The sequence below is a fragment of the Rhincodon typus genome, chromosome 33, assembly GCF_021869965.1.
Source record: "Rhincodon typus isolate 14 chromosome 33, sRhiTyp1.1, whole genome shotgun sequence".
Classification (NCBI taxonomy): domain Eukaryota; kingdom Metazoa; phylum Chordata; class Chondrichthyes; order Orectolobiformes; family Rhincodontidae; genus Rhincodon; species Rhincodon typus.
In genome coordinates, this window is record NC_063364.1 from 17,547,564 (window position 1) to 17,572,911 (window position 25,348).

Below are 25,348 nucleotides of genomic sequence, written 5' to 3' on the forward strand. Positions count from 1 at the left end.
AACTCTAACAAATAAAAGCCCAAGCTATTCAATCCTCCTCCTATGACAACCCTTTCATCCCTGGAATCAAACTTGCAAACCTCCTCTGAACTGCCTTCAGTGCCACCACATCTTCCTTCAAGTAAGGCGGCCAGAACTGGATACAATATTCTAGACGTAATTTCACCAATACCTTGTATAATTGTAATAATACTTCTTTTACTTTTATAATCCAGACCTTTTGCAATAAATGCCAGGGTTCCATTTGCCTTTATGATGATGCTGCACCTGCATATCCACTTCCTGCGATTTATGCACAAAGATGCCCAGATCCTTCTGCACTGATGCACTTTGAATCCGCTTCCCATTTACATAATAATTTGCTCTTCTTCTGGCCAAAATGGACAACCTCGCACTTATCCACATTAATCTTCAACTGCCAGATTCTGACCCATTCTTCTAGTCTCTCCATATCCATCTGTAAACTCTTTATCTCGTCATCACTGCCTGCTTGCTCACCTATTTTAGTATCATCCATAAACTTTACTATGTTACACTCTGTCCCTGCTTGCAGATCATTTATAAACATTGCAAATAGTTGAGGTCCATAGTTGAACGCTGCAGCACCCCACTAGTTACAGTTCACCATCCAGAGAAGGACCCATTTATCCCAACCCTCCGCTTTCTATTAGTCAGCCAATCCTCTATCCAAGCCAATATGCTATTCTTAACCCTCATGGGATCTAACCTTCTGGATCAGCCTCTTTTGTGGCACCTTGTCAAATGTCTTCTGAAGTCTAGATCCACCACATTCATTGGATCCTCATTATCTACCTTGCTGGTTACATCCTCAAAGAACTCCAACAAGTTTATCAAGCACAACTTGCCCTTCGTGAAACTGTGCTGACATTGATGAATTGAGCTTTGTTTCTCCCATTGTTCAGTTATCTCCTCCTTTGTGATCAACTCCAGCAACTTCCCCACTACAGAGGTCTATAGTTTCCAAATTTTTGCCGATCTCCTTTTTTGAATAAAGGTATCACATTTGCATGTTCCAATCCACTTTCACCTTTCCAGAATCCAGAGAATTTTCCAAACGATAATTAACCCATCCACTATCTCTGCTGCCACCTCCATTAATGCCCTCAGCTGCAGGCCATCAGCCCTGGGAACTTATCTGCCTTTAATCCTATCAGTTTACTTAATACTATAACTAGGGAGAAGGTAATTTCATCAAGTTCCTCTGTACTAACTACAGTTGTTTGGAAGAAGTTATCAACATGAAAACAGACATAAAACATTGGTTTAGTGCCTTGCCTTTGCCATTTCTGAGTTTCCCATTATTACCTCACTATTTTTGTCCTCTAAAGGGCCAACATACACTTTCATTATTCTCTTCCTTCTATATACTTATAGAAGCTTTTGGCATCAGTGCTCATGTTTTCTGCTAGTTTTTTCTAATTTTTGCTAATCTGCTAATTTTTCTTTCATAGTCCATCTCACCTCTTGATTTCATTCTTAGCAACCCTGTGCCAATGTTTAAAGTTCTCCCAGAATACCACTAACTTTTGCAGTATCATATGCCCTATTTTTTGCATTTATGTTATCCTTGACTTCTTCATTAAGCAATGGATGATTTTTCACCTTATTACAATTCATCTTTCGCTCAGGAATATACTTTAATTGAGAGGTATTGAGTATCGCTCTAAGCATTTTCCACTGTTCTTCAACTGTCCCGCCTTTTAATATTTTTGCCCAGTCCACTTGGGCCAACTCTCTCCTTAGGCCTGTATAATTACCTTTGCCTAACACTGAAATTCTTGAATGTGACTCTGTCTTCACTCTCAATCTGAATTTGAAATTTCTGTAAATATACCAGGTCAAAAAACTATTGTTATCAAAAAAAAACTCAACACTTAATTCAGATCTTTACTATTCCCTGGATATTCCAAGAGAAGTCAGACTACCTGACATGATTGGTGGAGTTGGCGCAATATTTTCTGTAGTTTCCCAAATTCTTCTCTTTCCAAATACAGTTTGCCAAGCTGTAAACAATTAACAGTTAACATTGGTTAATTGAATATCACAGCTGTTTTGCCCAGAGTATTAAATTGATTAGGGTTTTAAAAATGATACACAGATTTTTAACTATAACAAAAAGACCATAATTACCTTTGTGTTTGTCTTAAACCATAACCGATCATTCTTTGCATCTTTCAAAGCTTCAAGCGTGGTTTCATAAAATTCTTGCAACAAATCCATCTGCGGGAAAAGGAAAGTTTTAATAAAGTTGCATTCACCCCAAAAGACTGATAAGGATTACTGTTTATTTAGCTGGGACCATGATCCTAATTAAAAGTGGAAGAGCTCAGATTTTGTTCACAGGCTGAAAAGCTACAAGCATGGACTATATATTAAAATCAGAATGATTACAGCACAGGAGGAGGCCACTTGGCCCACTGTGCCTACATTGGGTCTGTAAAATGCATTGTTATTAAGTATATGAGAGTAAAGTGAGAAAAGGCCATTTCTTCTTTAAACACTTTTAAACCTGTGCACTGGTGCTGCAACTAGCGCTCATTGTTGCTACGATCAGATTCTGTCAGTCATTTGTAAAACCATATAATCTATAACCATCATGCGCAAGGTGCAATTTTACACCAAGTACCAGACTTCAGTGATGGGTTATTCATTGTTATTCTTAAGTTTTAAAAAAAATTTAACTCTCAATTATAGTTTACTGCTCCTATTAGAAGGGATTTGCTCTCATTTGGAAAGGGTGCTAAAATTAATTTTATCGTCAAAGTTTAAAACGAAATTGGAGTTTTTATAGATAACAGCTTTGGTAGGATTTGGAAAATGAATCTAAATATGGTTACCATGTTAAGAATATTTAGTTTCTGAGGCACTTTCAGAGGATCCAAAATTTTCTCTAACATTGCATCACAAGAAAATGACAGGTCACATTAGAGGCAGAAAACTAGTATAGTTACATTTCAATTTATTTAATGCATCCCCAATTTTAAACACCACACATTATTCTCATGAAAGTTTCTTCTTGTGTATGTGTGTATATCTTGTTGATGGCGGTAAAGGTTGAGAACTTCCTTTTTCACACTATTTCTATAGCACAACAAGTCTAAGTGTCTTGAATCACTAGAGGCCTATATGGACATGCAAAACATGGGAGTTATCATGGCATAACAGTCTAAAAACTGCAAAAAAGTTCAAATGTGCTTGCTCACTTGCTATTTCCACAATTCCCATATGTCTGCGCCTATAGCTTGCCACCCAGGTATGTAATGAAGATTAACATAGCTCTGGTTTACTTAATCCCTCCACCATTGGCAAGAAAAAGCAAACAGCAAGCAATCATGTTAGGTTTTGGTCCATATCTTTGTCTCCTGACATTATGCAAATCTTTTTCTGACCTTGGATTCAGCTTCCCCTCCAAAGCAAGCTTTCAGGTCCGTTTCTGCGATTTCCCCGTTGCTACCCTGCCTCTTCATCGACTTCTGCTGCTTGAACAAGGTAGATCAACAGGTTCCGGAGAGGGCAGGTAAAGGAGAAAAAAAAAGGGAAGGGGAAGGAGGAGATAGAAATAAAAATGTGAAAAGGACAGAAAGATGTTAAAATGGGAAGAAAAAGTAACGTGACAAAACAGAAAAAGTTTTTAAAAAAAAAGGTTCAGAAAAGGAAGACATCACAAAAAAAAGTTCAGAAATAAAACTGAAATGCAAATAAAATATAATAAGTAGGTAAAACAAAATTGAAAGAGTAATAATAAGACTGGAGAAGAACATTAAACTCTCCTAGAATGCTTCCTTCCTCTACACGCTTTCTCCTATTCCTATTTAAGAGACAGTGCTTCTGAGCTGTAATGAGAAATTGCTGGTACTCTTATCACAGCAATAACACATGGAGTTTTAGCTGGGGAAAGTGCAAAGAAAATAGAAGAGTAATGAACATTTATGGTTTTAAGGCCAAAATGTCAGTCACACAATGCATAGAACATAAACGCAGGTTAAAATTTCTCCATTTTAACTCTATAATGAGCCCTAAAACACATCACAGTAACATTACCTTGCCCTACATTATTGGACACAAACTTAAGTATGTGTAGTAAAGAAAACAGCTGAGTGTAGAATGAGGAACTGAAGATAAGGCAAAGAACCAACTGTGGAACATTGTGGACAAGCAATCATTTTGTTTTCACAGGCTTTTTTGAGGCATCATGAAGAATAAATTTTCAGAAGACAGATACAGCCCTGCAGAAGCATCCAGTGATATCTGAGAGTTCAAATACTGACCACCACTACTGATAGGTAAAGTACTCATCTTCTATTAGTTAATTTTCAGGAAGAGGGAAAGGGCTATGGAAACAGTGGAGAGCATTATGATTTGTGTGTTTTACTGGCACAAATCATTTGTATTGGACTGTTATATTCCATGATTTTACAATATTAACTGATCTACTGCTTAGGAAATTGTAAACTATCACCATTTCTGCATTGTTTCTGTTTGTTTCACAACATATAGGAGAAGGACTCTGAGAAAATATTTGTAATTTAAAAAAAAAAATCAGAAGCTGGTGTGGAGAACTGAAATCAAGTTATCTAGACTCAGCAGAATTCTTACTTCTCACTCAAGGTTTGCAGGTTTGAGCCTCAATTGAGGACTAGAGTAGCTAATTCAGGTTGAAAATTCAGTGCAATTTTTGAGAAGGTCTGTTTTTACAGACAAGACATTTAAAGGAAACCAACCTGCTCTTTCAGGTGGATGTATAAGATACCAAGACACTATTCAGAAAGCAGCACAGGTGTTGTCCTGTTGTCCTGATGTCCTGGACAATATTTATCTCTCCATATTTGTTTTATTTCTCAGCAGGGCTGGCAACATCCATGGAGAGGAAGCAGTTAACACTTCAGAACACAGTTCTTAAGTAGGGTCACTGGACTTGAAAAGTGGACTGTTTTCTCTCCACAGCTACTGTTGGACCTGCTGAATTTCTCTAGCTTTTTCTGAGCAAGAGCTGAGAAAGAGCTATGTACCTATTGCACTTGAGATATAAAAGAATGAAAAACCAGAGCTACACTCAAACTCAAGGATCACTGAGTATGAACGTCCTTCTTCGAAGGACTATTCCTGTTGACTTTCAAGTTAAAACATCATAGGAAAAAGGACAAGTTCCAAAAAGCACTAGAACATTCAGCATTGTAAATAGTAAGTTTTAAAAGAGAGAAAAGATCACAGAAAAGTTGGTATTTGATGACAAGCTGGAGTGCTTGATTAATCCATGCAGATTAAAACAAACATAACCGGACACACATGAAGCCCACAAAATTGAAAGCATACTAAAAGTAGGACATAAAATGAACACTGTGTAAGTATACATGTACATGAGATACATTTATGGTATTTGTACAATTTATCTACTAACATTCTGTTTTAAAAGCACATGAAAATCAAATGTACATTCCTGGTTTTGCAAGAATGCTTGGCATACCGCTTTGCAGCTGCCAAAAAGTCCTCCAAAACCTCAACCCCAAATAGATGCTCTTTATGACAGGGAAATGTTGGCAGGCTATTCAAAAGTGGAAAAAATATCACAGGTGACCCTGAAAAGACACATACATCTTTTTAGCAGGTGTCATTGGATAGCAATCAGGATCAGAAATCCTGGAAAATTCCTGAATGCAATTTTACTGCTGTGAAAATAAAATCTGAAATGCTCAAGGGACTCAGTTTAAGTTAAACCTGTTAATTATAATCTTAAAAAAAACTCTAAAATTAGGTTTAAAAAGTTGTTGGAAAACACAAGTTGCGTTCCATATTTGCATGGGGCCAGGTTCTGCTTTTCTCTATCCTGACAATGCGTATGTGTATATACACAGGTGGCTGAACAAAGCTCTACAGAGGGCTAAATAAGTCAACATATTTAGACTTACACTGTTAAGGCAGGTGCAAGTGTATGTTGCCGATAAAACTTTACTGATTACAAACAAATTATCTTTTAACTTTTAAAAAAGTACAAAATGGCTTGTATCAGATTTCACTAAAAAGTACATTATGTAGCAAATGAAAAAAATTTTTGCAATACATATCCCTGTTTCGTGATGCAGAGGTCAAAATTTTACGTAAGACTTCATCTCATTAATACTGTACAAATGTACATCTTTACAGTTGACAGCACTTGATGACATTTGCTCTGTTGTGCTTTTAGAATACTTGTCTGACATTCAGTCTCAGATGAGCTACAAATTTCGCCAACTAAATAGCACAATACAGGGCTCATTGGCTTTAGAGATCGTGTTAGACTCCATAGTCTTTTAAGCAATTCCTAACCTCTTTCCCTCCATTGATAAAACTTACATCCATGCTTATCCAAGCTCCAGTCTCAACTGTTTTAATGTTATCCTGGCGGGCCTCCCATCCTTCATAAACTTCAGCATATCCAAAATTCCTACTCCCTGTGACCTATTCCACACAAAGATCTTCAACAATTAACCTTATGCTCACTGATCTACATTGGCTCCCAGTTTCCCAAAGCCTCCAATTTAAACTTTTCGCCATCATGTTAAAACCCTCATGGCCTTTCTCTTCCCACATCTGCAAACTTCACCAACCCTACAACTTCAATAACTCTACATTTTCTCCCTATCTAGCCTTTTTTGCATTGCTGACTCCTTTCAATCAAACATTAGTGACTCTCCCTTCAATCTTCTGTGTCCTAACCCCTCCACTTCATGCTCCTGCTTTAACACCCATTTGTTTGTCATTCCTCTACTGACGTCTCCTAATACAGCCTTCTTTGGACTAGTAATTTTATTTTTTGTGCAATTATACTTTTGTGTAGTGTCTTGGGACTTCTTCCTTTGGACGAAATGTGCTTTATACTCCTAATTACTGAATTCAGGATCTAATTTATTGATTTTGTAGCTTATGCAGATTGTGGCAAACATATGTGGGGAATCCTTTAAATATTTTCTCCTTGTCTCAAATAACTTCACATTATGGCCATTCCCCATTTACCATTGTCCAGTTATAAGAAGTGATGCAAAAGTGACTCCCAGTCTTACAGACCCAATGTATAAAGGTGCTAAGTGCATTCAAGAATGTTGATGCATTCATCGCTTGAAAGCAGAATCGAGATTTGCATTTAACTTTTGAATATTAACATATTTAAATTCAGCTGATTTTTCACAATTTCTTCCACAACTGTGGCAGAACATGACTTAAATGAACAATTATGAAAAAACAAGTTAAATGTCAATAACCAATAATAAAGTTTCAGCAGATCAGTTTCAAATGCATACCTGTTTAGAAGTAGATATATAATCAAGGATGGAATTGATGGATTTTTCTGAATAATTCCTTGTCACTGCACTCCGAATGTACGTTAGCAGCTGCTTATATCGGTTCATCATTTCTGGATAGTTACCCTATAGAATAATGCTCAATTATCTTCTATTTGTGACTTTACTTGTACATTACACTTAGAAACATCATATAATCTTTTCAGAATTTAACAGTCAGATACGTACAAAGAAACAAGTAATCCAAAGAAGTACATTAAGCATAAAAGTGTCAAATGTTTATTCTATGATTTCATTTGAAACAAAGGCAATTTAATTAATGTATTGTTTGTTTAACACTTTCATATTAAAACAGAAATCATTTTAAATACAATTAGCATGATAAGAAGTAACATTATGGTCATTTGGTGTTCTTACCAACTTAAAGTTAATTTTAATCATCTGTTTGAGCGCTTTAAATCCCCACTCTCCCTTTTCACCTTCCAGTTCCAATACCTGTGGGAAAAATAATCTAAATATTTCTATTGCATATGTGTGTCAAAAACAGCTACTTACTTCTCAAACTCATTCTGCAGTGCTCACACTTCAAAATTAATTGAACAAGAGAAATGCCAGCCACTTAATGTATTATGTTAGAAGGTAAGCTGATTTCATCAAGTACAGAGCTGAATGCTCAAAAAATATTTAGGAACTCGTACACTGAAGTGCAAGATTTGCAGCACGCAATTATGATGAACTAAGAGTTTGCCTGTACAATATGTCGAATATATTACTTTATTGTAATCCCCATTCGGTTAGACTGTGCATGAACATGCACTATGGGTTTAGGTTTGGCATGAAGCAACTGCGGCTCTGCATTGATATTAAACTCTTGTAAAGCAAATCAACTGTCACTGTCCTGATGACACTCATGCAAAGTAGTGAGGGGCACCCTCCACTTCAGTTTAAGTCCCCCAAGTCTGGACAGGTCCCACCTGCTTTGCATCATAACTGTTTAGCACCAATATAACACTTTTTAGTGCTGTACCGTATTATGCCTCAATCTAGTCAATAGTGATACATTCCAGACAATTTTGCTGTTCAACAATCATAACTCTTTAATGCAAGTTGAACATTGGGATATATTCGCTAAGTAAGGCAGTGATTTGTGTGTTTCTTTGTATTTTGGCAAGCACTTAATTTTTACATGGCAATTTATAATTAAATGTGGTTTAAACTATTTGAAGCAAATGGAACTTTCAGTTATGAAAGGTATTGAAGTTAAGTAGATAGCATTTCTGATACAGCAGATGAACATCAACATATGGGGAGGTTTATATGAATTATCTATTCACCCTCATAATTTCATGTCAGAAAAGAACAAAGACAAGTTTAAAAAATTGGAGTATGAAATAACCTTTCTACACTTATAATTACACAAGTTATTCAACCTTAACCAGTTACAACATGGTGCTAAGAAAACAGCTTGTAATCCTAAATTATCAACCATTTTCAAAATGTGAACACGAAGCAAGACTTCATCCAGAGACTTAAATCTAATCAGCTACCATTTAATTTAATATGTGACTTCTCAATTAATTTCAGGAAAATTGCTGACTGCAAGGAAAAATTCATTAACAATGGGGAGGTGGTGGTATGGTGGTAATATCATCAGGCTAGTCATCCATAGACCCAGGTTAATCCTGTGGGGATACAGAGTTAAATTAATGTTCCCTCTAATAATTTCTTCTGCTGCAGGCCTTTGTGCGACAGCACCTTCTGGATGCGGAAGCCAAGGCTGGTTGACATGCATGGAACGTTTGACCAAGATTGACTGCCAGTTCAATTCTGACGATGGGAGATGGAATTATAAGCTAGCCTCAATAATGGCAACGACAACTATCACTGATTGTTATAAAAATCTCATGTGGTTGACTAACGACCTTTAGAGAAAGGAATCTTCCATCTCTACCTCATCTAGCCTGCATGTGAGTCAAGACACACAACAATGTGGTTGACTCTGAAACTGCCCCCTGAAATGACCGAATAAGCATTTCATTTCCATGGTTAATTAGGGATTAGGCAACTAATGTTGATCTTGCCAGCAACACCAACATCCTAAGAAAAACTTTTACAAAATTATGAAAGAAAAATAATTAAGAAATCAGAAGAAACAGCAATTATGTTTGTTAAATAAAATTTCCATTTTTTTGAATCAAATTCTTGGATCAAAAGAGGACTGTGAATTAATCTGAAAGACTTCCACAATGCTAATAGCCTGCATAATTAACAACATTTCCTCAAATTAGACCATAAATAAATCCAGCACAAAGATCAAACTGAATTTCAAACTGGGTGATCAAAAATTACAAGTCACAAATAACAGTGAGAAAGAAAGCAAACAAGGATAATAAAATAATCCCAAATAAATTACTAAATTATTGCCCAGATTGTGGTCAGTGTAGAAATCCAACATGATTTTACACTTGCCATTACTTACAGGGGGTAAAATGCCATCCAGCAACAATTACATCAATCAGACAGACTGAAGATAACCCCAGATTAAAAAGCATGGAATATAATTCACTTATTAATTTTAATTTCCAGGGATCAAAGTCAAAAGTGGGACCTACAGATGGGATTAAGTGGATCCTAAAATATCATAAATAAAGTTTAAATACAAAAGTTTTAAAACATTATAAGAGAATGACACTCCACTTTTGTAAATCTAGTTTTTCAGTGCTAAAGAGATTTTTCTGCAATAACGATGACACACAAGGCTGCTAAAAATTCAATCAGAATCCATTCGCAAATGTTTAAAAAGTACATTACAACAGCGCACTTTGTGGAACAGGATATCACCACTAGTAACTACCAGATTTCCATGCAGATGCCAGCAGTTGCTGTCTAATTTATGCAGTAATGGAAGCAAATGTCAACAGTTTTACCATCACTAAAACCACAAATTCTGGATCAACGTTTTGGACTGTTTACTGTATCATTGTCAACCATTAACTGGATTGGTACTGTTAACAAGTATAAGTTAAAAATAGCAAAATAAATAAATATGGACTGACCTATTTATCATTTTCTGGTATATACTAATTTCCAGAATGAGGTCAAAAAACAATATAATGCCAACTTGCATTTTTTAAGTGTATTCCTTGGAGGAAACCATTGATTGGAGAATAGAAGTGGTAAGGCCACATGGGAAGGAGATATGACAATCATGACAAGGACTGAGAAAGACTGCAGTTGGACATTGACAGACCAGCTATTTTTATGCTATAAAATGAAATAGTACATTTTCAAGCAAAGATTGAAAAAAAAGGAAATATGCACCAAATAATATCAGATTTGCAGATTATTACTAAAGTTCACTGCACAAACAGAAAAGGATATTTCAAAAAGGCAAATGGAATACTTGACTTTGTATTGGAGACACCTTATTCAATGAAAGAGATAAATGCAAACAAAAAGATTCAGTTGTAATTGAGAAGGATGTTGTTAGAGTTGAGAAGTTAGAACTTTATTTAATGGTGGGAAAAATACTGAAGAATGACCCAATGGAGGTATTCCAGGTTAGGACGGGTTGCAATAAACTATTAAAGAATATGAATACTGGACAGGTAAATGGTAACATAAGGACACAAATTCAAGATAATCACAGAAATAAAAAGAAAATTATAAAAAATCTGGCTAAGTTGTGGAATTATTTGTCATAAACAGTTGTTGAAGCAGAGTTCATGAATTCCTTTGCAGATTGTTATTTGATAAAAAGAAATACCAATGAACATATACTCATAGGAGTTTAGAAGATTGAGAGGTGATCTCACTGAAATATACTGATTCTGAACAGGCCTGACAGGGTAGATGCTTAGAGATCTTTCCCCATATGGAGGAGATTTGAATTAGGAGGACGTTTCAAAGTAAGGGGTCTCCCATTTAAGACGGAAGCAAATAGAAGTTTATTAATCTTTTAAAATTCTCTAATCTAGGGTAGTGGAAGCTCGCATTGATAAATTTTTGATCCATTAGGGACCACAGAGTTACGGGAAACAAGCTTGAAATTTAGAAAATTGGAGCAGACTAGGCCTTGTCCTTCGAGCCTGTCCTGCCACTCGTTATGATCATAACTGATCATCCAACTGAACAGTTTATTCCTGTTTTTCACCTATATCCTTTGATCCATCTAGACCCAAGTGCTACATCTAACTCTATCTTGAAATTATACAATATTCTGCCCTTGACTGCTTTCCGTGGTAGCGAATTCCATAGGCTCACCACTGTCTGGGTGAAAAGAATTCTCCTCATCTCAGTCCTAAATGGTTTACCCTAAATCCTTAAACAGTGAATAAAAACCGAAAGGACTGCAGATGCTGTAAATCACGAACAAAAATAGAAGTTGCTGGAAAAGCTCAGCAGGTCTGGCAGCATCTGTGAAGGAAAAAAAAATCAGAGTTAACGTTTTGGATCCGGTGACGCTTCCTCAGAACGTTCTTGAGATGCTGGCATACCTGCTGAGCTTTTCTAGCAATTTCTGTTTTTGTTCCTTAAACCATGACCCCTGGTTCTGGATTCACAGTCATCAGGTACATCCTTCCTGCATTTACCTGCCTTGTCCTGTTTTATAATTTTATAGATTTCTGAGAACTTCAGCAAATATAATTCTAATCAATTAATCTCTCCTCGTACGTTAGTTCTGCCATCGCAGGAATCAGTGCGCTCTCCCATGCATCTCCTCACATACACTCATGGAATTCCGGCTATAATCAGACCTACTATTGTATGGTGGAGCAAGTTTAAGCCGAAACTAATTTTATCCTCCTATTCCTTATGATTTTATTATTTTTACTAGGAAGTGTGTGTAGGATTGGGTTATTTTTCAATACTGAATCATTTTGACTTCATTTAACAAATACCAAATTAAGTTATATTTTGTTAAACTAAGGCTGGTTGTAACAATTTTCTGTAAAGAAAAATGCCAAGAGGTCAAAAGTTAGTGGGGTTTATGGTTGTTTTCATGACTCAGTTTAGTGTAAACGTAGGCTAACATGTGAAAATGCTCTCAAAAGACAAATGACGTCTAAAATGGTGTGCTACTTAAGCATGTAACAGGTCACCTGGAGAACAAAAGCCGCCTGTATGGTCTTTGGAAAATAACTGTTGATAATTCATAAAGTTAGAGATTAGGATTATATCTGGTGGCTCATCTAAAAAAAAGCATAGATTTGATGGCCCAATAACATGTTATGAGTCTAGGTTAAGAGAACTAGATTGCCTTAGTAGATACATTGAAAAAACTACCCTTGTAGAGGATGTTCAGAAAAGATATTAACAAAATATTATTTAATCACATGTATTCCACTAGATAAAATGTAATATAGAACCTTTTGGAAGCTGCTCAGCGCTGCTTTAGGATCATCCTCCTTCAAAGCTTTGGAATTGTAGTACTGATTTTCCAAATCCACATTCGGCTCAGAGTTACTGTCTTCAGAATACTCCTGTTGGTTAAAACAAAAGATAGATAGTAGAACCTGAAAAGCTGAAAAACTTAGTGTTACGGCAATGTGAAATTATCATTCAGTATACTTATGTTTCAACAGTATGGCTTGTGCTATAGTAGATCATACCTTTCCAGAAAATTTAAAATAACAAATTTGATTTCCGAGTATACGTACAAATAGCCTGTGAAAGGTGACTTCAGGGACACAAATAGGAATGGAGCATCAAATTAACGACAGTAGCTCAGACAACAGGACTATAGAATCACACCACATTAACGATTATATCGTCACTGATAAATTCAGCATCTTCACAATGTCCATCCATTAAATGTTTATTGATGATTTAGCAGCTGTAATCCTCACATTTTATGTCACAAAATGAAAAGTCAATCCAGGTTAAAATGAAAGCCCATTTAAAAGCAGCAGGCATGAGTTGGGAGCAAGATTAGCTAGATTCTTCTTTGAAAAAAAAAGAACAGATTTGATAAGCCAAATGGTCCTCTTTCATGCTGTATTATTCTATCCTTAGATTAACTCTCAAAGCATAACTGATAAATATGCTTGTCCCTATACACTTGTCCAAGTATTGTAAATTGCTGGTTCAGTAAAATGATCCTCATGCCTTTCAGAACACCTTGCAGACTATAATAAAGCAAAAAATGGCAGATGTTGGAGACCTGGAACAAAAACAGAAATTGCTGGAGAAACTCAGCCAGTCTATCAGCATCCATATCAAGAAAGCAGAGTTAACATTTCAAGTCCAGTGACTCTTCATTAGAACAGTTCATAAGTTCTGATGAAGAGTCACCGGACTCAAAAAATTAATCTTGCAGATTAGTTTTACATGCCATTCAGTTAGAAATAGCTACCAGTATTGTCACTGACATTTTAGAACTTAAAATGGTTGTATTAAGATTCCATCGATGTCTACCTGAATCATGAAAATCATCTGTAATAAAAAATTACCGATTATATCCTTTAAACTTGAGTTGTGTCTGGACAACATTTTGAACCATGTAACACTAGAATAGAATTTGAATGATTACATGACTGTCGTTGTGGCTGTAGTGCTGGAAACAATTTAAAGAAGGTAATTCACCATTTTGGATAATACGTTCAGTGTATTCATCCCAAAACCGAATAACAAAACTGGAAATAGTACTGCCTGTGGTTCAACTATATTCAGACCCATATTATATTTACGTAAGACAAATAGAAAAAGATGGGCTGAATCATTCTGATTAACATAATCTGTAAATTTTTTCCAAATTCAATTCCTTGACTTTATGGCACTTTATTGAAAGCAAATTAAAATGAAATTGCAATGAGTTAAATAGAAATAACCCAAAAGTCCAGGTTCGGCGAAACTGCCGACCATCTCCACCAGAAAAACTGGAAATCCAAGAGAAGGATTTTGTGACAAACCAAATTTCCATACTGGTAACTCCGGATTAACTCATGCATACTTGTCATATGATTGCTCCAACCAAGTGGAGCAGAGTTAAGCAACATCAGAGAACAAAATTACGGACAAGGCTGCAGTGATGTCTGCAAAATGATCTTGGTCATGCACTGAACAAGTTTACACCAAGACTTTATTAATGTGAATGTTAAACAGGACTGCTTTACCATGTTTTACTAGATCACTCTTTAATGTTTAAAAAGAAAATGTGTAGTGGCAGAAAGCAAAGAATATGTAACCGCTCTGGGCTGTGCGAACATGCAAGATGCTGTTAAACTGACACTTATGACTGGAGAGTTCAAGAAGTCACATTGCTTTGCAAATATCAAGACACTAGCCACATTGTATGAGGTTAACAAAGCCACCTGGATGACCCTGAACACTGCTGAGATGTGATACAGAAAACAGACAAAACGTAACAACGAAGAAAAAGGAAAATCATCCCTGAAGAGTCCAATGAATGCCTATTCACTCACCCGCACATTTCCCTAGCTGAAGCCGCAATGGTGTAGACATGCTCCGGGATTACACCATCGCAGCACAGAAACATAGAAAAACTTGGTTGAAAGCAATGAACACATGGCAATCTTGTACAAAGACAGTAAGCTAAGCAAGAAAAGATTTCTCTTGCACTAATTCTCATGGTTTTTCAATGTCTTTTACGTTCAAAGTCAGGTCATCGTAAGGTGTAAACAATTTTAAAAATGAAATGATTTTTCATGTATTTACTGTGTCACTGTTTTAACTTCTTTTATTTTGAAATACAACACAATCTAAGACTCAAAGGGCTGAAAGGCCTTTCACTGCGCTGTAGTCATTTATGGCAAATATGGTTGCATAGGGACTTCCTCACCCATCTTGAAGTTCTGCTTAAAACTTGTGAATTGGCCCCCCTGCAATGCAATTTATTGAGATTTTACTGAATATCTATTTTTAGTTCAGAATACATTTTATTTTACACTTTTCAGCACATAATTTTAGTTTCAAAGAATGTTCCAAGCTCACACTTGGGTAACTAGCTTATGCACACAAACAAACATTTAATAAACAAAACTCTTCATTTATTAGTACAAATAGAGGTTACCTAGTTTAACTTTTTTTCTGTACGCATTCAGGGATGAGGGCATTGCTGACTAGGCAGCATTTTTTGCCTATCAGGCAGTTGAAAGTCAACCATATTGCTATGGGTCTGGAATCACATGTAGGTCAGGCTAGCTAAGGATGGCAGTTTCCTTCCCTAAAGGACATTAGTGAACCAGATGGGTTTTTCCAACAATCGGCAATGGATTCACAGTCATCATTAGATTCTTAATCCCAGATGTTTATTGAATTCAAATCCCACCATCTATCATGGTGGGATTTGAACCTGGGTCTCCAGAATGTTATCTGGGGGTCTGGATTAACGGTCCGGCAATAATACTCTCCCCGCAAAAATATCAATAACAATGGGGAAATGGTGGTATATTAGTAATGGCACTACAACCCAGAACCCCACGCTCAAGCTCTTGGGATATGGGTTCAAATCTTCCCTCAACAGCTGGTGGAATTTAAGTTCACTTAATAAAATGTGGAACATAGCTAGTTAATTATCATGGATTGTTGTAAAAGAATAACTGGATCACAACATCTTTTAGGAAAGGGAATCTGCTACCTTCACCCAATCTGGCCTTCATTTGGTTCCAGACCCACAGCAACGTAGCTGACTGTTCACTGCCTTTTGAAGTCACCAAGCAAACCATTCAGTTCTAGAGTAGTGAGGGATGGGCAAGAAGTGCTGGCCTTCCCAGCAACACTCACGTCACATGTAGATATAAAAATACTGCCACATTAATCCAGTGAACAGTAGCAGTGCTCAGAGATAATTGCATTGCGTTAGCACAATATATCAAGACAAATTATGAAGTCCTAAACCGCCCGTTTTGAAACTCTCTATTTTCGTATTAGGGACTACATAACTGAAACGCTATTACTTTTGTTAAATCTTTAACAGAACTTTTAAAGTGGATACAAGAGGATAATTTGAAAATGGTGGGTTTCTACAGATCAGGCCCAACGTGTTTCGACCTGACCGAGTGTTATTAGGCCCACTTCGTCAGGTTACCACACAACTTGGATCTACGACCTAAAATGTAACCCGGAGTGAAAGTGTTTCAAAAAGATGCGTTTAAACCTTATACAATTAACAGGGTTTCCGCCTGTGCGGATATTCTGCTACCAACTACCTACAGTCGAAAGCCAGGGATGGCTCACTCATAGCTGCCAATGTCCCTACTCCGGGACGGGGACGCGGCTTAAACTACATCAAAAAACCCCTGAACAGTGGCAAACATAATCTTTGGGCAATGCAAAACAAACAGTCCAAATCGGTTATGTAGAATCACGATATTAAAAGCAATACCAAGTCATAGTCTTCCTCATCATCGCACATAAAATCATCCTCCATGTCAGACATCTTGGAAGTAGTTTTTTTTTGTGTTACGAGTCCCACAATTCCGCGCGGTTTTCAATTTGAGTGGCCGGGGAGGTTATTCTGTGCGACACTCGTACCCAGCAACGGAGCTGGGGTGGGGAAGAGATTGGATGGGACACTCGTTCGTAGCAACCAAGTGTACAAGTTGCATAGTTATGGTTGCTAAGGTGTTGGGAGGGAAGAAAGTGCTGTTAATGGGCCTGGGTAAGGGTTTTAATGGGAGCCGTTACATTTTATATCACTTGTGTGACGGATGCATTTGTTTATAAGTTATCTCTCCTTCCCTGTCTCGTCGAGGAACACTTGAGGTTGTTCTATTGCATCGTGAGTGAGGGTTGTTGGGATGTTGGCAGGATATCCGTGACAGGCGGAACTGGTAGTCTCTGGAGGTGCTACAGGCGCCCAGCATTCGGTTTATTTCCAGCAATAGATCCAGGGAAAGGGTATCTGAGGAAGAATGGTGGATAAGACGCCCCCTCCCCAGGAGCTGGTATTGGTGGCAGATAGTGAAAGGTAGCAGGCACTTTTGCAGCTTTTCCCGTCGCTTTTTACAAAGACTGTCGGTGTTTGGTCACAAATCCTGAGATTCGGTGATGGGTTGATAGTTTCTAAACAAAATAAAACTGAGTCGTGAGGTGATGCTCAAATTTTCTCCTTTTTACTTGCTAATCTGAAACTGGAACCGATAACAACAGGTGTCGTATTGTCTCCCCACGTTGAGTTTTTCAAAAGACACTGTTCACAATCTTGGACAAAACATACAACAGCGTAACGTGTTGCTAATAAATCGATAGCCACCGAGTTTTTTTAAACTTAGGCGGTCAAGGACATCGGATCAATTCAATCGCTTTGATTAACTTATTTGATGGACCGCGTACGTTTTATTATCACTGTACTTGAATTATTTTGAACTTGAAGTATTATATCATGAAAGTAGCAAAATTCTCAATACACCTTTTTCATGATTGCCCTAGTGTGTAATCCAAACAGTCCGATTCAGTTCATTTTTCTCCCTTCATAACTAGCCGCTTAAATGTTTGTAGTTGTTCATCAGGTTTCCCTTGTGCGAAAATTGCACGTCAACGGGAATCACGAGTGTCGTCACGGGACAAGCCAAACCCATTTAACTGCTTATTATTTGACTATGGCGCAGCGAAAAACGTCTCCAGGACAAAATTGGCTGACCACCCTGCTTTCCTTCGGTGCCCAGCCAATTTTCTCCTGGATACATTTTTTGCTGCTCCGTGATCAAACCGTACACTTAAGGACAAGCCTTTACCATCTAATACACTGATTAGGTTTGGTCAAGGACTTCTTCATAGTCGGCCTTCTAGGGGAAGGGTGTTGTTGAATTTGAGAGAGTGCAGAAGAGATTTACGAGCATGTTGCTGGGACTGGAGAGTTTGAGTTAGGAGAGGCTGAATAGGCTGGGGCTTTTTGTTTTGCTTGGAGTGCTCAAGGCTGAGGGATGACCTTATAGTTTTATAAAATCATGAGGAGGTGTGGGTAGGATGAATAGCCAGGCTTTTCCCTGTGGTTGGTTGGTTGGTTGGTTGGGGGAGGGTGTCCAAAAATAGAAGGTACAAATTTAAGGTGAGAGGGGAAGGTTTAAAAAAGACCTGAGGTAACATTTTCATGCAAAGGGTGGTGTGTGTATGGAAAGCGCTGCCAGAGCAAGTGGTGGAGGTGGCTGCAATGACAACATTTAAAAGGCATCTGAGTATATGAATAGAAAGGGTTTAGAGGGACACGGGCCAACTAGGACTAGGTCACATTTGGGATGTCTGGTCAGTGTGGATGACTTAGACTCTAGTTTTGGACTCTCACCCTAGGAAAAAGACCTTCGCTAATCATCCTATTCATACCCTTGTGATTTTATAAACCTTAATAAGGTCACTTCTCAGTCTCCAATGCTCCAGGGGAGAAAAGCCCCAGTCTTTTCAGCCTTGTCTTATAATTCAAACCCTCCAGTCCTGCAACATTCTTGTAAATCATTTTTGCACCCTCTCAAATTTAACAATCACTTTCCTACATAAGAGTGACCAGAATTGTATGAAGTATTCCAAAAGTGGCTTCACCAATGTCCTGTACGACTGCAACATTATGCCCCAACTTCACAGCTCAGTGCACTGACCAATAAAGGCAAGCGTGACAAATGCCTTTTTTCAACTGCGACTTCAATTTCAAGGGACTGAGAACCTGCACCCCTAGGTCTCTTTGTATGGCAACACTCCCCAGGGCCCTAATGTTAGCTGCATAAGTCCTGTCCTGGTTTGCCTTACCAAAATGCAACACCTCATGTTTGTTAAACTCTATCTGCCACTCCTCAGCCTACTGGCCCATCTGATCAAGATCCTGTGTACTCTGATATATTTCTCTTCACTGTCCACAACACCATCTATTTTGGTGTCATTTGAAAACTTACTAACCATACCTACGAATCATAGCTGAATTGCACCAGCTCAGGCAACAGCCTGGGAACTTCTTCCTCATCGTCTCCAGTGCAATCAAATCTGGTGGCTAGAACTGCACACAGTGCTTCAGCTGTGACCCAACTAACATTATATACAGCTCAATCATAACCTCTTTCATCTTGTATTCATCCTCTTGTCTAATAAAGGAAGTATTCTATATGCCTTCTTAACCACCTTATCTACCTGTGTTGCCTTCAAGGATCTATGGTCATGCACACCAAAGTCTCTCTGACCCTCTAATCCCTTGGACCCTACAATTCAATGTCTACTTCTTCTCCTTGCTAGTCCTCCCAAACATATTGCTTCACACATTTTATTATCAACATCTTTAGGTTATTACACACCTCTGGAACAGGTGGAACTTGAACTGGAGTCTTCTGGCTCAGAGGTAGGCATGCTACCACTGCGCTATAACAGCCACACTTCCAACTCACTCTTATTTGGTAGTATATAGTCGGGCTCAATTTGAAATGCCATGTTGAGGTTGATTGTTCTTCAGAGGTGCTGCTCCTCATGACTATTCCCCCAGATTAGTTAGGGGGAATGCAATCCATGAATAGTATTCCATTTACATCTTGTTGTTTTTTACTCATTTTGTGTTATCATCTGTCATATGAAAGCAGAACATAAAATGAGTGAGACTGTCGGATTGCTTGACATGTTCAACTTTAAAGAAGTTGCAAAGGAATGTTGCCAGTCTCATGGATGGCAATATTCCAGTTCAAAATTGTCAAAATAAGTTAACTAAATACAAGAAAAATACAAAGTTTAAATACAAGAAAATACTTTTATTTAATTGAAATAAAAAATGTATAAATATGTACAAGAGAAATTATGCTTTCAATGCAGGATCATTTAAAACATACTAATAGTGGTATACTTAATGATACTTTCACTCCTTTTCACCCAATGTCTGCTTAGATTCAATATCTTCAGAAGCAGGGGGTCTATGTCTGAGGCAGTTGGACCTGAATTTATTGAAATCCTTCCAAGATTTGCAATTTATAATGGTGCAGAACTGCTAGGATGCAATATCTGCATCTACGTCACAATTTGCTGGGACTTTGGTGATGGCCTGTGAATAGATCTTGGTGAAATAGTTGAACAACTAATCAATATGGTTCTGTCCCCATTAAAAACAATGGTGAGACTCGTGTAAAAAAGACTTAATTCTGGCATGGACATGTCTGGCAATTTCCTTTCCATAGTTACCCTCAAAAAGGTACTGACGGAATTCCAATGTTTTAACTTCACGAAGAAGGAACAGTAAAATAAGTGAACTGGTATGGAGACTTGTAGAGTGACTTGGAGGTTTTGCTGCTCCTATCTGTCTTCTGCCCTTGAATGCTTTTGGTGGTAGAATTATTATTGCAGAAACCTTGGCAAAATATTTGTTAAAAGATAGTTGAACCAGCAGCACTGAGAGAAGTGGTTTGGATCCAAATCATTGTCACGGAAATGTGTTACATGATGACCAAGGTTGGGAAGTAAGTATTCCAAGGTGCAGAACACTTTGAAAATAGACTGAAAGGAAATGGAGGAGCAGCCCTGATAGTTGAGGATGACTAATGGATGGTAATGAGAAAGGATTTTGGCTCAGAAAATCAGCAAGTAGAATCTGTGGTGAATGGAGCTTGGGAATCACAGGAGTCAGTAAACTCTAGAGGTAATACCTTAAGAGGGGACCCCTACCCAGTAGATATACCATTGAACAAAGCATTAAGAGATTACAATTGGAGTTTGTGACAAAGGCAATGTAATAATAATGGGAGACTATCATCTTCCTATAGACTGGACAAATCAAATTAGCAAAAGTAGCTGGAAGATAAGTTAGTAAGATGCTTTTTGACAGTCTCCTAGAAAAAATGCATTGTTAGATCAACAAGAAATAAATTAGATCTAACACTGTGGAATGAGCAGGCTGAATTGATTACCTCATGGTAAAATATCCTTTTAGAAAAGGGTTTTAAGATATAATTGAATACGATATTATGTTTTCAATGGATGGCAAGGTGCGGCAGTGTTTAGCACTGCTGCCTCACAATGCCAAGGACCTGGTTTGATTCCAGCCTTGGGTGACTGTGTGGAGTTGGCAAATTCTCCCCATGTCTGCGTGAGTTTCTGCCAGATGATCTGGCTTCCTCCCACAGTCCAAAGATGTGCAAGTTAGTTGTATTGGCCATGCAAAATTGTCCGTAGTGTCTAGGGATGCGCAGGCTAGGGGAATTAGCTATAGTAAATACGGGCTTATGGGATGGGCTGGAGGTCTGGGTGGGGATGCTCTTTGGAGGGTTGGTGCGGACTTGATGGGCCAAATGGCCTATTTCCACACTTTAGGGATTCTATGATTCTAAGTGATGTAGTCCAGTTCCAAACAAGTATCTTAAAGCCAATCACTCAAGTACCAGGGGAGGAGAACTGGCTAAGGATACATTAAAAGAGAAGGTAAGGATAGATTAAAAGAGGCTTATAATATTGCAATGAACTGTAAGCCTGAGGATATATGGTTATTTAGAAACTAACAAAGGATGACTAAAAGTTGATAAAAGGAAAGAAATAGAAACATGAGAATAATCTAATCAAAAATATTAAGAACAGTTGTAAGAGCTTTAGCAAGTATATAAAAAGTTGGATGACAGTGACTAAAATATATGCATTGGTTGATTAGAGGCAGAGACAGGACAAATTATCAAGGAGAATAAAAAAAAGACAGAGATATTGAACAAACATCTCTCTGTCTTGACAGTAGAAGATTGATATTAAGTCTTAGAAATAGAGGATAACTAAGGGGCTAAAAAGAGTGAGGAACTTGTATTAATAAATATCAACAGAGAAATTTAAACATCTAAAAGCTGACAAACCAAGGTCTTGATGGCTGCTACTGAGATGTGAATCAGTCTTAACAACTGCAAGGCCCTTTTTAATTTTCATTTAAATTGGTGTTAATGGCCTAATTGACCAATTTTTGAGGCCTGATTCCTGCTCCAAAAACACCAGTCCTGCAGATATAACAGTGGGGTCATGGTATTTTGCAAACCTTACTCCATAGATGCACATCTAGCCCTGAAAATTCAGTACATCAGTGTTATTTGTCTGAACTACTCTGTTGTCCATTCTTAGCACGTTCTGGGTGAATAAGTTTCATCAGATTTCTTATGGATTTATGAAAAAAATCTTACCACGTACCAGAATTAAATGGGATTTCTATTTGTGTGACAAATTACCATTGGTATTTTTCATCCGAGCTTTGTACCTCAACACAACACTCTGTAAATATTTGCTGTTTCAAAGATTCTCGCAATAATTTAGAATATTCATCTCTGGAAAGGTGTGACAAAATTCTCAGCTACCCAGTGCAACAGTTCTGGTAAATGCTTTCTAACAGCAGTAGAAACCAAGCCAACATCCTTTCAACAGAAAAACATGGATGTTCTTCATGGGTGTGGGTTTACAAATACTGATTTCTGGTCTAAATGACAACAGGTGACCAAGGAATGAGTTCGAGTTGAGCATGCCTTTGATTAAAAGTTTTGTGTTCTGTCTCATTTGTTTTTTTTTAAGTATGTGCTCATCGTTTGATATTGATCACTTTTTTTTAAGTTTGAAGGTGAGAGAATATTATTAAATTTCAGATTGGTGATTTTCTCCCTCCTGTGTAATGCAGCAATCATTTACACTTTACATTCAATTTTGTCTCTTCAGGTTTATGAAACTAAAAAAAGCATTTATATCGAAATATGGTGCCCCACCTGCATTTTATGCACGAGCTCCTGGACGAGTCAATTTAATTGGTATGTTAATGAAGTTAGAATGTACTATGGATTATTTTTTATAAAGGTGTTCCTTTAATATCTGGTATTACTTTGGGATAGGATTATCTCTAGCCAATTTACTTATCTGTTTTAATTTAAAACTGTATGTTTCAACTTCAGTATTCTAAGGCATTTTATTTCAATAATGTCTTTCTGTACGGACTGTCTGTGAAAGTTGATGAACAACTTCACCACATCAGTATATAATGTTGTAAATAATTCGGAAATTGTGGAATATTAAAATAAATAAACATTATGACACATTGCTGCATCCGCACTTGTCTCAGTTACATTCATGCATTCAGTCAGGAGCATGATTTGACTTATTTAAGGGAGATATGGTGCATCTCTGTAGCCACATATTTCTGTGGCCTTTTGAGGCTCTTTTGACAAAGTGAATTGAACTTTCTGTTTTTACACAAAGGGTACTTTCAACAACATTGGCTACTAGCTTAGTAATCAAGCAGTGACTGAACAAGCAGAAGACATGCAATCATTAATTCAACATTGCTTCGATTTCAAAAACAAAATGTCTGGAGAGAACAGCTAAATCGACATTTGGTTGGGACTTGCCATTGAAATTGAAAGAATAAGCGTCTTTTAAAAAGGAAATCAGGAATGTGAAGGAAAAGCAAAAATAAATAGGAACAGTAAGCATGGGAAAAATGACCTGTAATACACCAAAAGTAAAAGACATGATGATTAATGGGTGAGCGGATATAAAGATGAGGCAGGAGTACTTTCCCTCTAGCACTGTCCAGTCCTCAATCTTTAATGTTGATTTTAATTTCTCCAGGCTTTAACTTTAGCTTGCTCTTAATAAAAATAGGAGTAGGTATTGTGAATCGAGTGTGTTCAGTGAGATGAGTTTGTGCAGGAGGTGAACATTCTCTGGATCCTTACTGGTGGATGAATTTGCATCCTTCGCATTTGGTTACTATCTAAATTTTAATTATTTCAGAACCAATAAATGCAGTCATATTAATGACTGCTGTCTCCACAGATACCATTGTGCCCCCTGGATATTTATTGCAGTTTATATTTTTGTTTTAGATTTCTAGTAGCTTTTTGTTCATCAAAATCTTTCATTTCAACACTGTGAACTTAGTTAGTTTCCTTAAAGAGATTTCTGCAGACTAAGAAGAGATAACTGGACAAATGAAAGTGTGCGTGAGCCCTGATGAAAGGGAAGGTTTCAAGTTTTCCATGAAAATTAATTATTTAAAATTATTATTAACTGCAAGAAAATAAGGTAACAAACTTGAAATGGAAAATGACCTTAGTTAGAACCATAATTATTATGTGAGAGCATATAGAAATAACTCTCTATTTCAAAACTTTGCATTTGCCATTAATGCAAAGCTAAATGATGCAAGACCACCAACTTGCTTACCTTAATATTAGCTGGAATTGGCAGGACTATACTGTTGTGTCAGGCTTAGTAAAACTGCCAAACTATTTCCCAGTACATGCTGTTTAAAAGGAAATATTTTGAAAGAACCAGGGAGCCAAAGTAAACAAAACAGTTAATGAAATTTGTAAATGGTTGACGCCAGAGGCTTGTCTGACCAGTATATATTTTCAATAAATTATTACTTGAATATGGCATATGTGTTAAGTATAGAGAATGCACTAAGGAAAAATCTAGTGAAATACTTATAGGTGATAAGAAAGAATTGCATCTGTACAGTTCTTTTTATAACCTCGGGTTTTTTTTTAAAGCATTTTACAACCAATTAAATACATATAAGGTATGGTCTTTGTTGTAATATAGGAGAACATGACAGTTCCTACAGACAGTGATGAGAGAAATGATCAGATAGTGGTGGTCATTGAGAGTTGAGCATGTTAAATGTGCGAAACAAAATTTGTTTAATTCAGCGTGTCATCAATGTTAGCTCAATGATACTAGGATAACTGCCCTGTACGCCCATATTATTGCTTATGACAATCTTCGCAGCCTAAAGTAGACATGAGCTCGGTTTAACCTGTCAATACCTCCAACAAAACATTGCTTTCACAGTGCTGCGCTGAAATATCAGTTTACGTTGTGTGTTCAGGTCCTGGAATGTAGTTTGAGCTCTATGACTCTGAGGTAAAGGGTTAGCATTGAGCTAACATTGATGACATGCTGAATTAAACAAATTTTGTTTCGCACATTTAACATTAACTTTAAATTAATATACTGTTGATTCTTTACAAGACAATCTTTGAACTGTTTATGATTGCTTTGAAGGCTGTAGTACAATATAAATTCTCAAGAACATTCTATTCCATTTATTGAAAAAGGGAGTCAGACTGTCACAAACAACTTTGACCCACAATGACAATTAATATGGATTGAATTAA

The 25,348-nt window shown here is 37.2% G+C and overlaps 2 protein-coding genes across 2 annotated transcripts in view; one reads left to right on the forward strand and one right to left on the reverse strand.

Annotated features, from left to right (window-relative positions):
- Nucleotides 1–1,937: 1,937 nt before the first annotated feature.
- Nucleotides 1,938–16,816, reverse strand: LOC109936894 (COP9 signalosome complex subunit 2). Its single transcript, XM_020535502.2, has 7 exons — nucleotides 16,642–16,816; nucleotides 12,665–12,778; nucleotides 7,713–7,790; nucleotides 7,296–7,421; nucleotides 3,411–3,500; nucleotides 2,152–2,241; nucleotides 1,938–2,024 (listed from the first exon to the last, which is right to left on the reverse strand). Exons 1-7 carry the CDS (start codon nucleotides 16,693–16,695, stop codon nucleotides 1,938–1,940), a joined length of 639 nt encoding a protein of 212 aa, XP_020391091.2. The 5' UTR covers nucleotides 16,696–16,816.
- A 234-nt stretch (nucleotides 16,817–17,050) lies between these two features.
- The window catches only part of galk2 (galactokinase 2), a 115,364-nt gene continuing 107,066 nt past the window's right edge, over nucleotides 17,051–25,348 (forward strand). Inside the window, exons 1-2 of the mRNA XM_048615834.1 lie at nucleotides 17,051–17,226; nucleotides 22,890–22,978. Coding sequence (XP_048471791.1) covers nucleotides 17,171–17,226; nucleotides 22,890–22,978 — 145 coding nt within the window. The 5' untranslated portion in view covers nucleotides 17,051–17,170. The remainder of the gene's footprint in view (nucleotides 17,227–22,889; nucleotides 22,979–25,348) is intronic.

Coding starts and splice junctions, on each gene's coding strand:
- LOC109936894 (XM_020535502.2), bottom strand. CDS start 16,695: ATGTCTGACATGGAGGATGATTTTATGTGCGATGATGAGGAAGACTAT. Junction 3,501..7,295: donor ATATATCTACTTCTAAACAG/GTATGCATTTGA, acceptor ACCTTGTTCAAG/CAGCAGAAGTCGATGAAGAG. Junction 2,025..2,151: donor GGTTTAAGACAAACACAAAG/GTAATTATGGTC, acceptor AATTGTTTACAG/CTTGGCAAACTGTATTTGGA.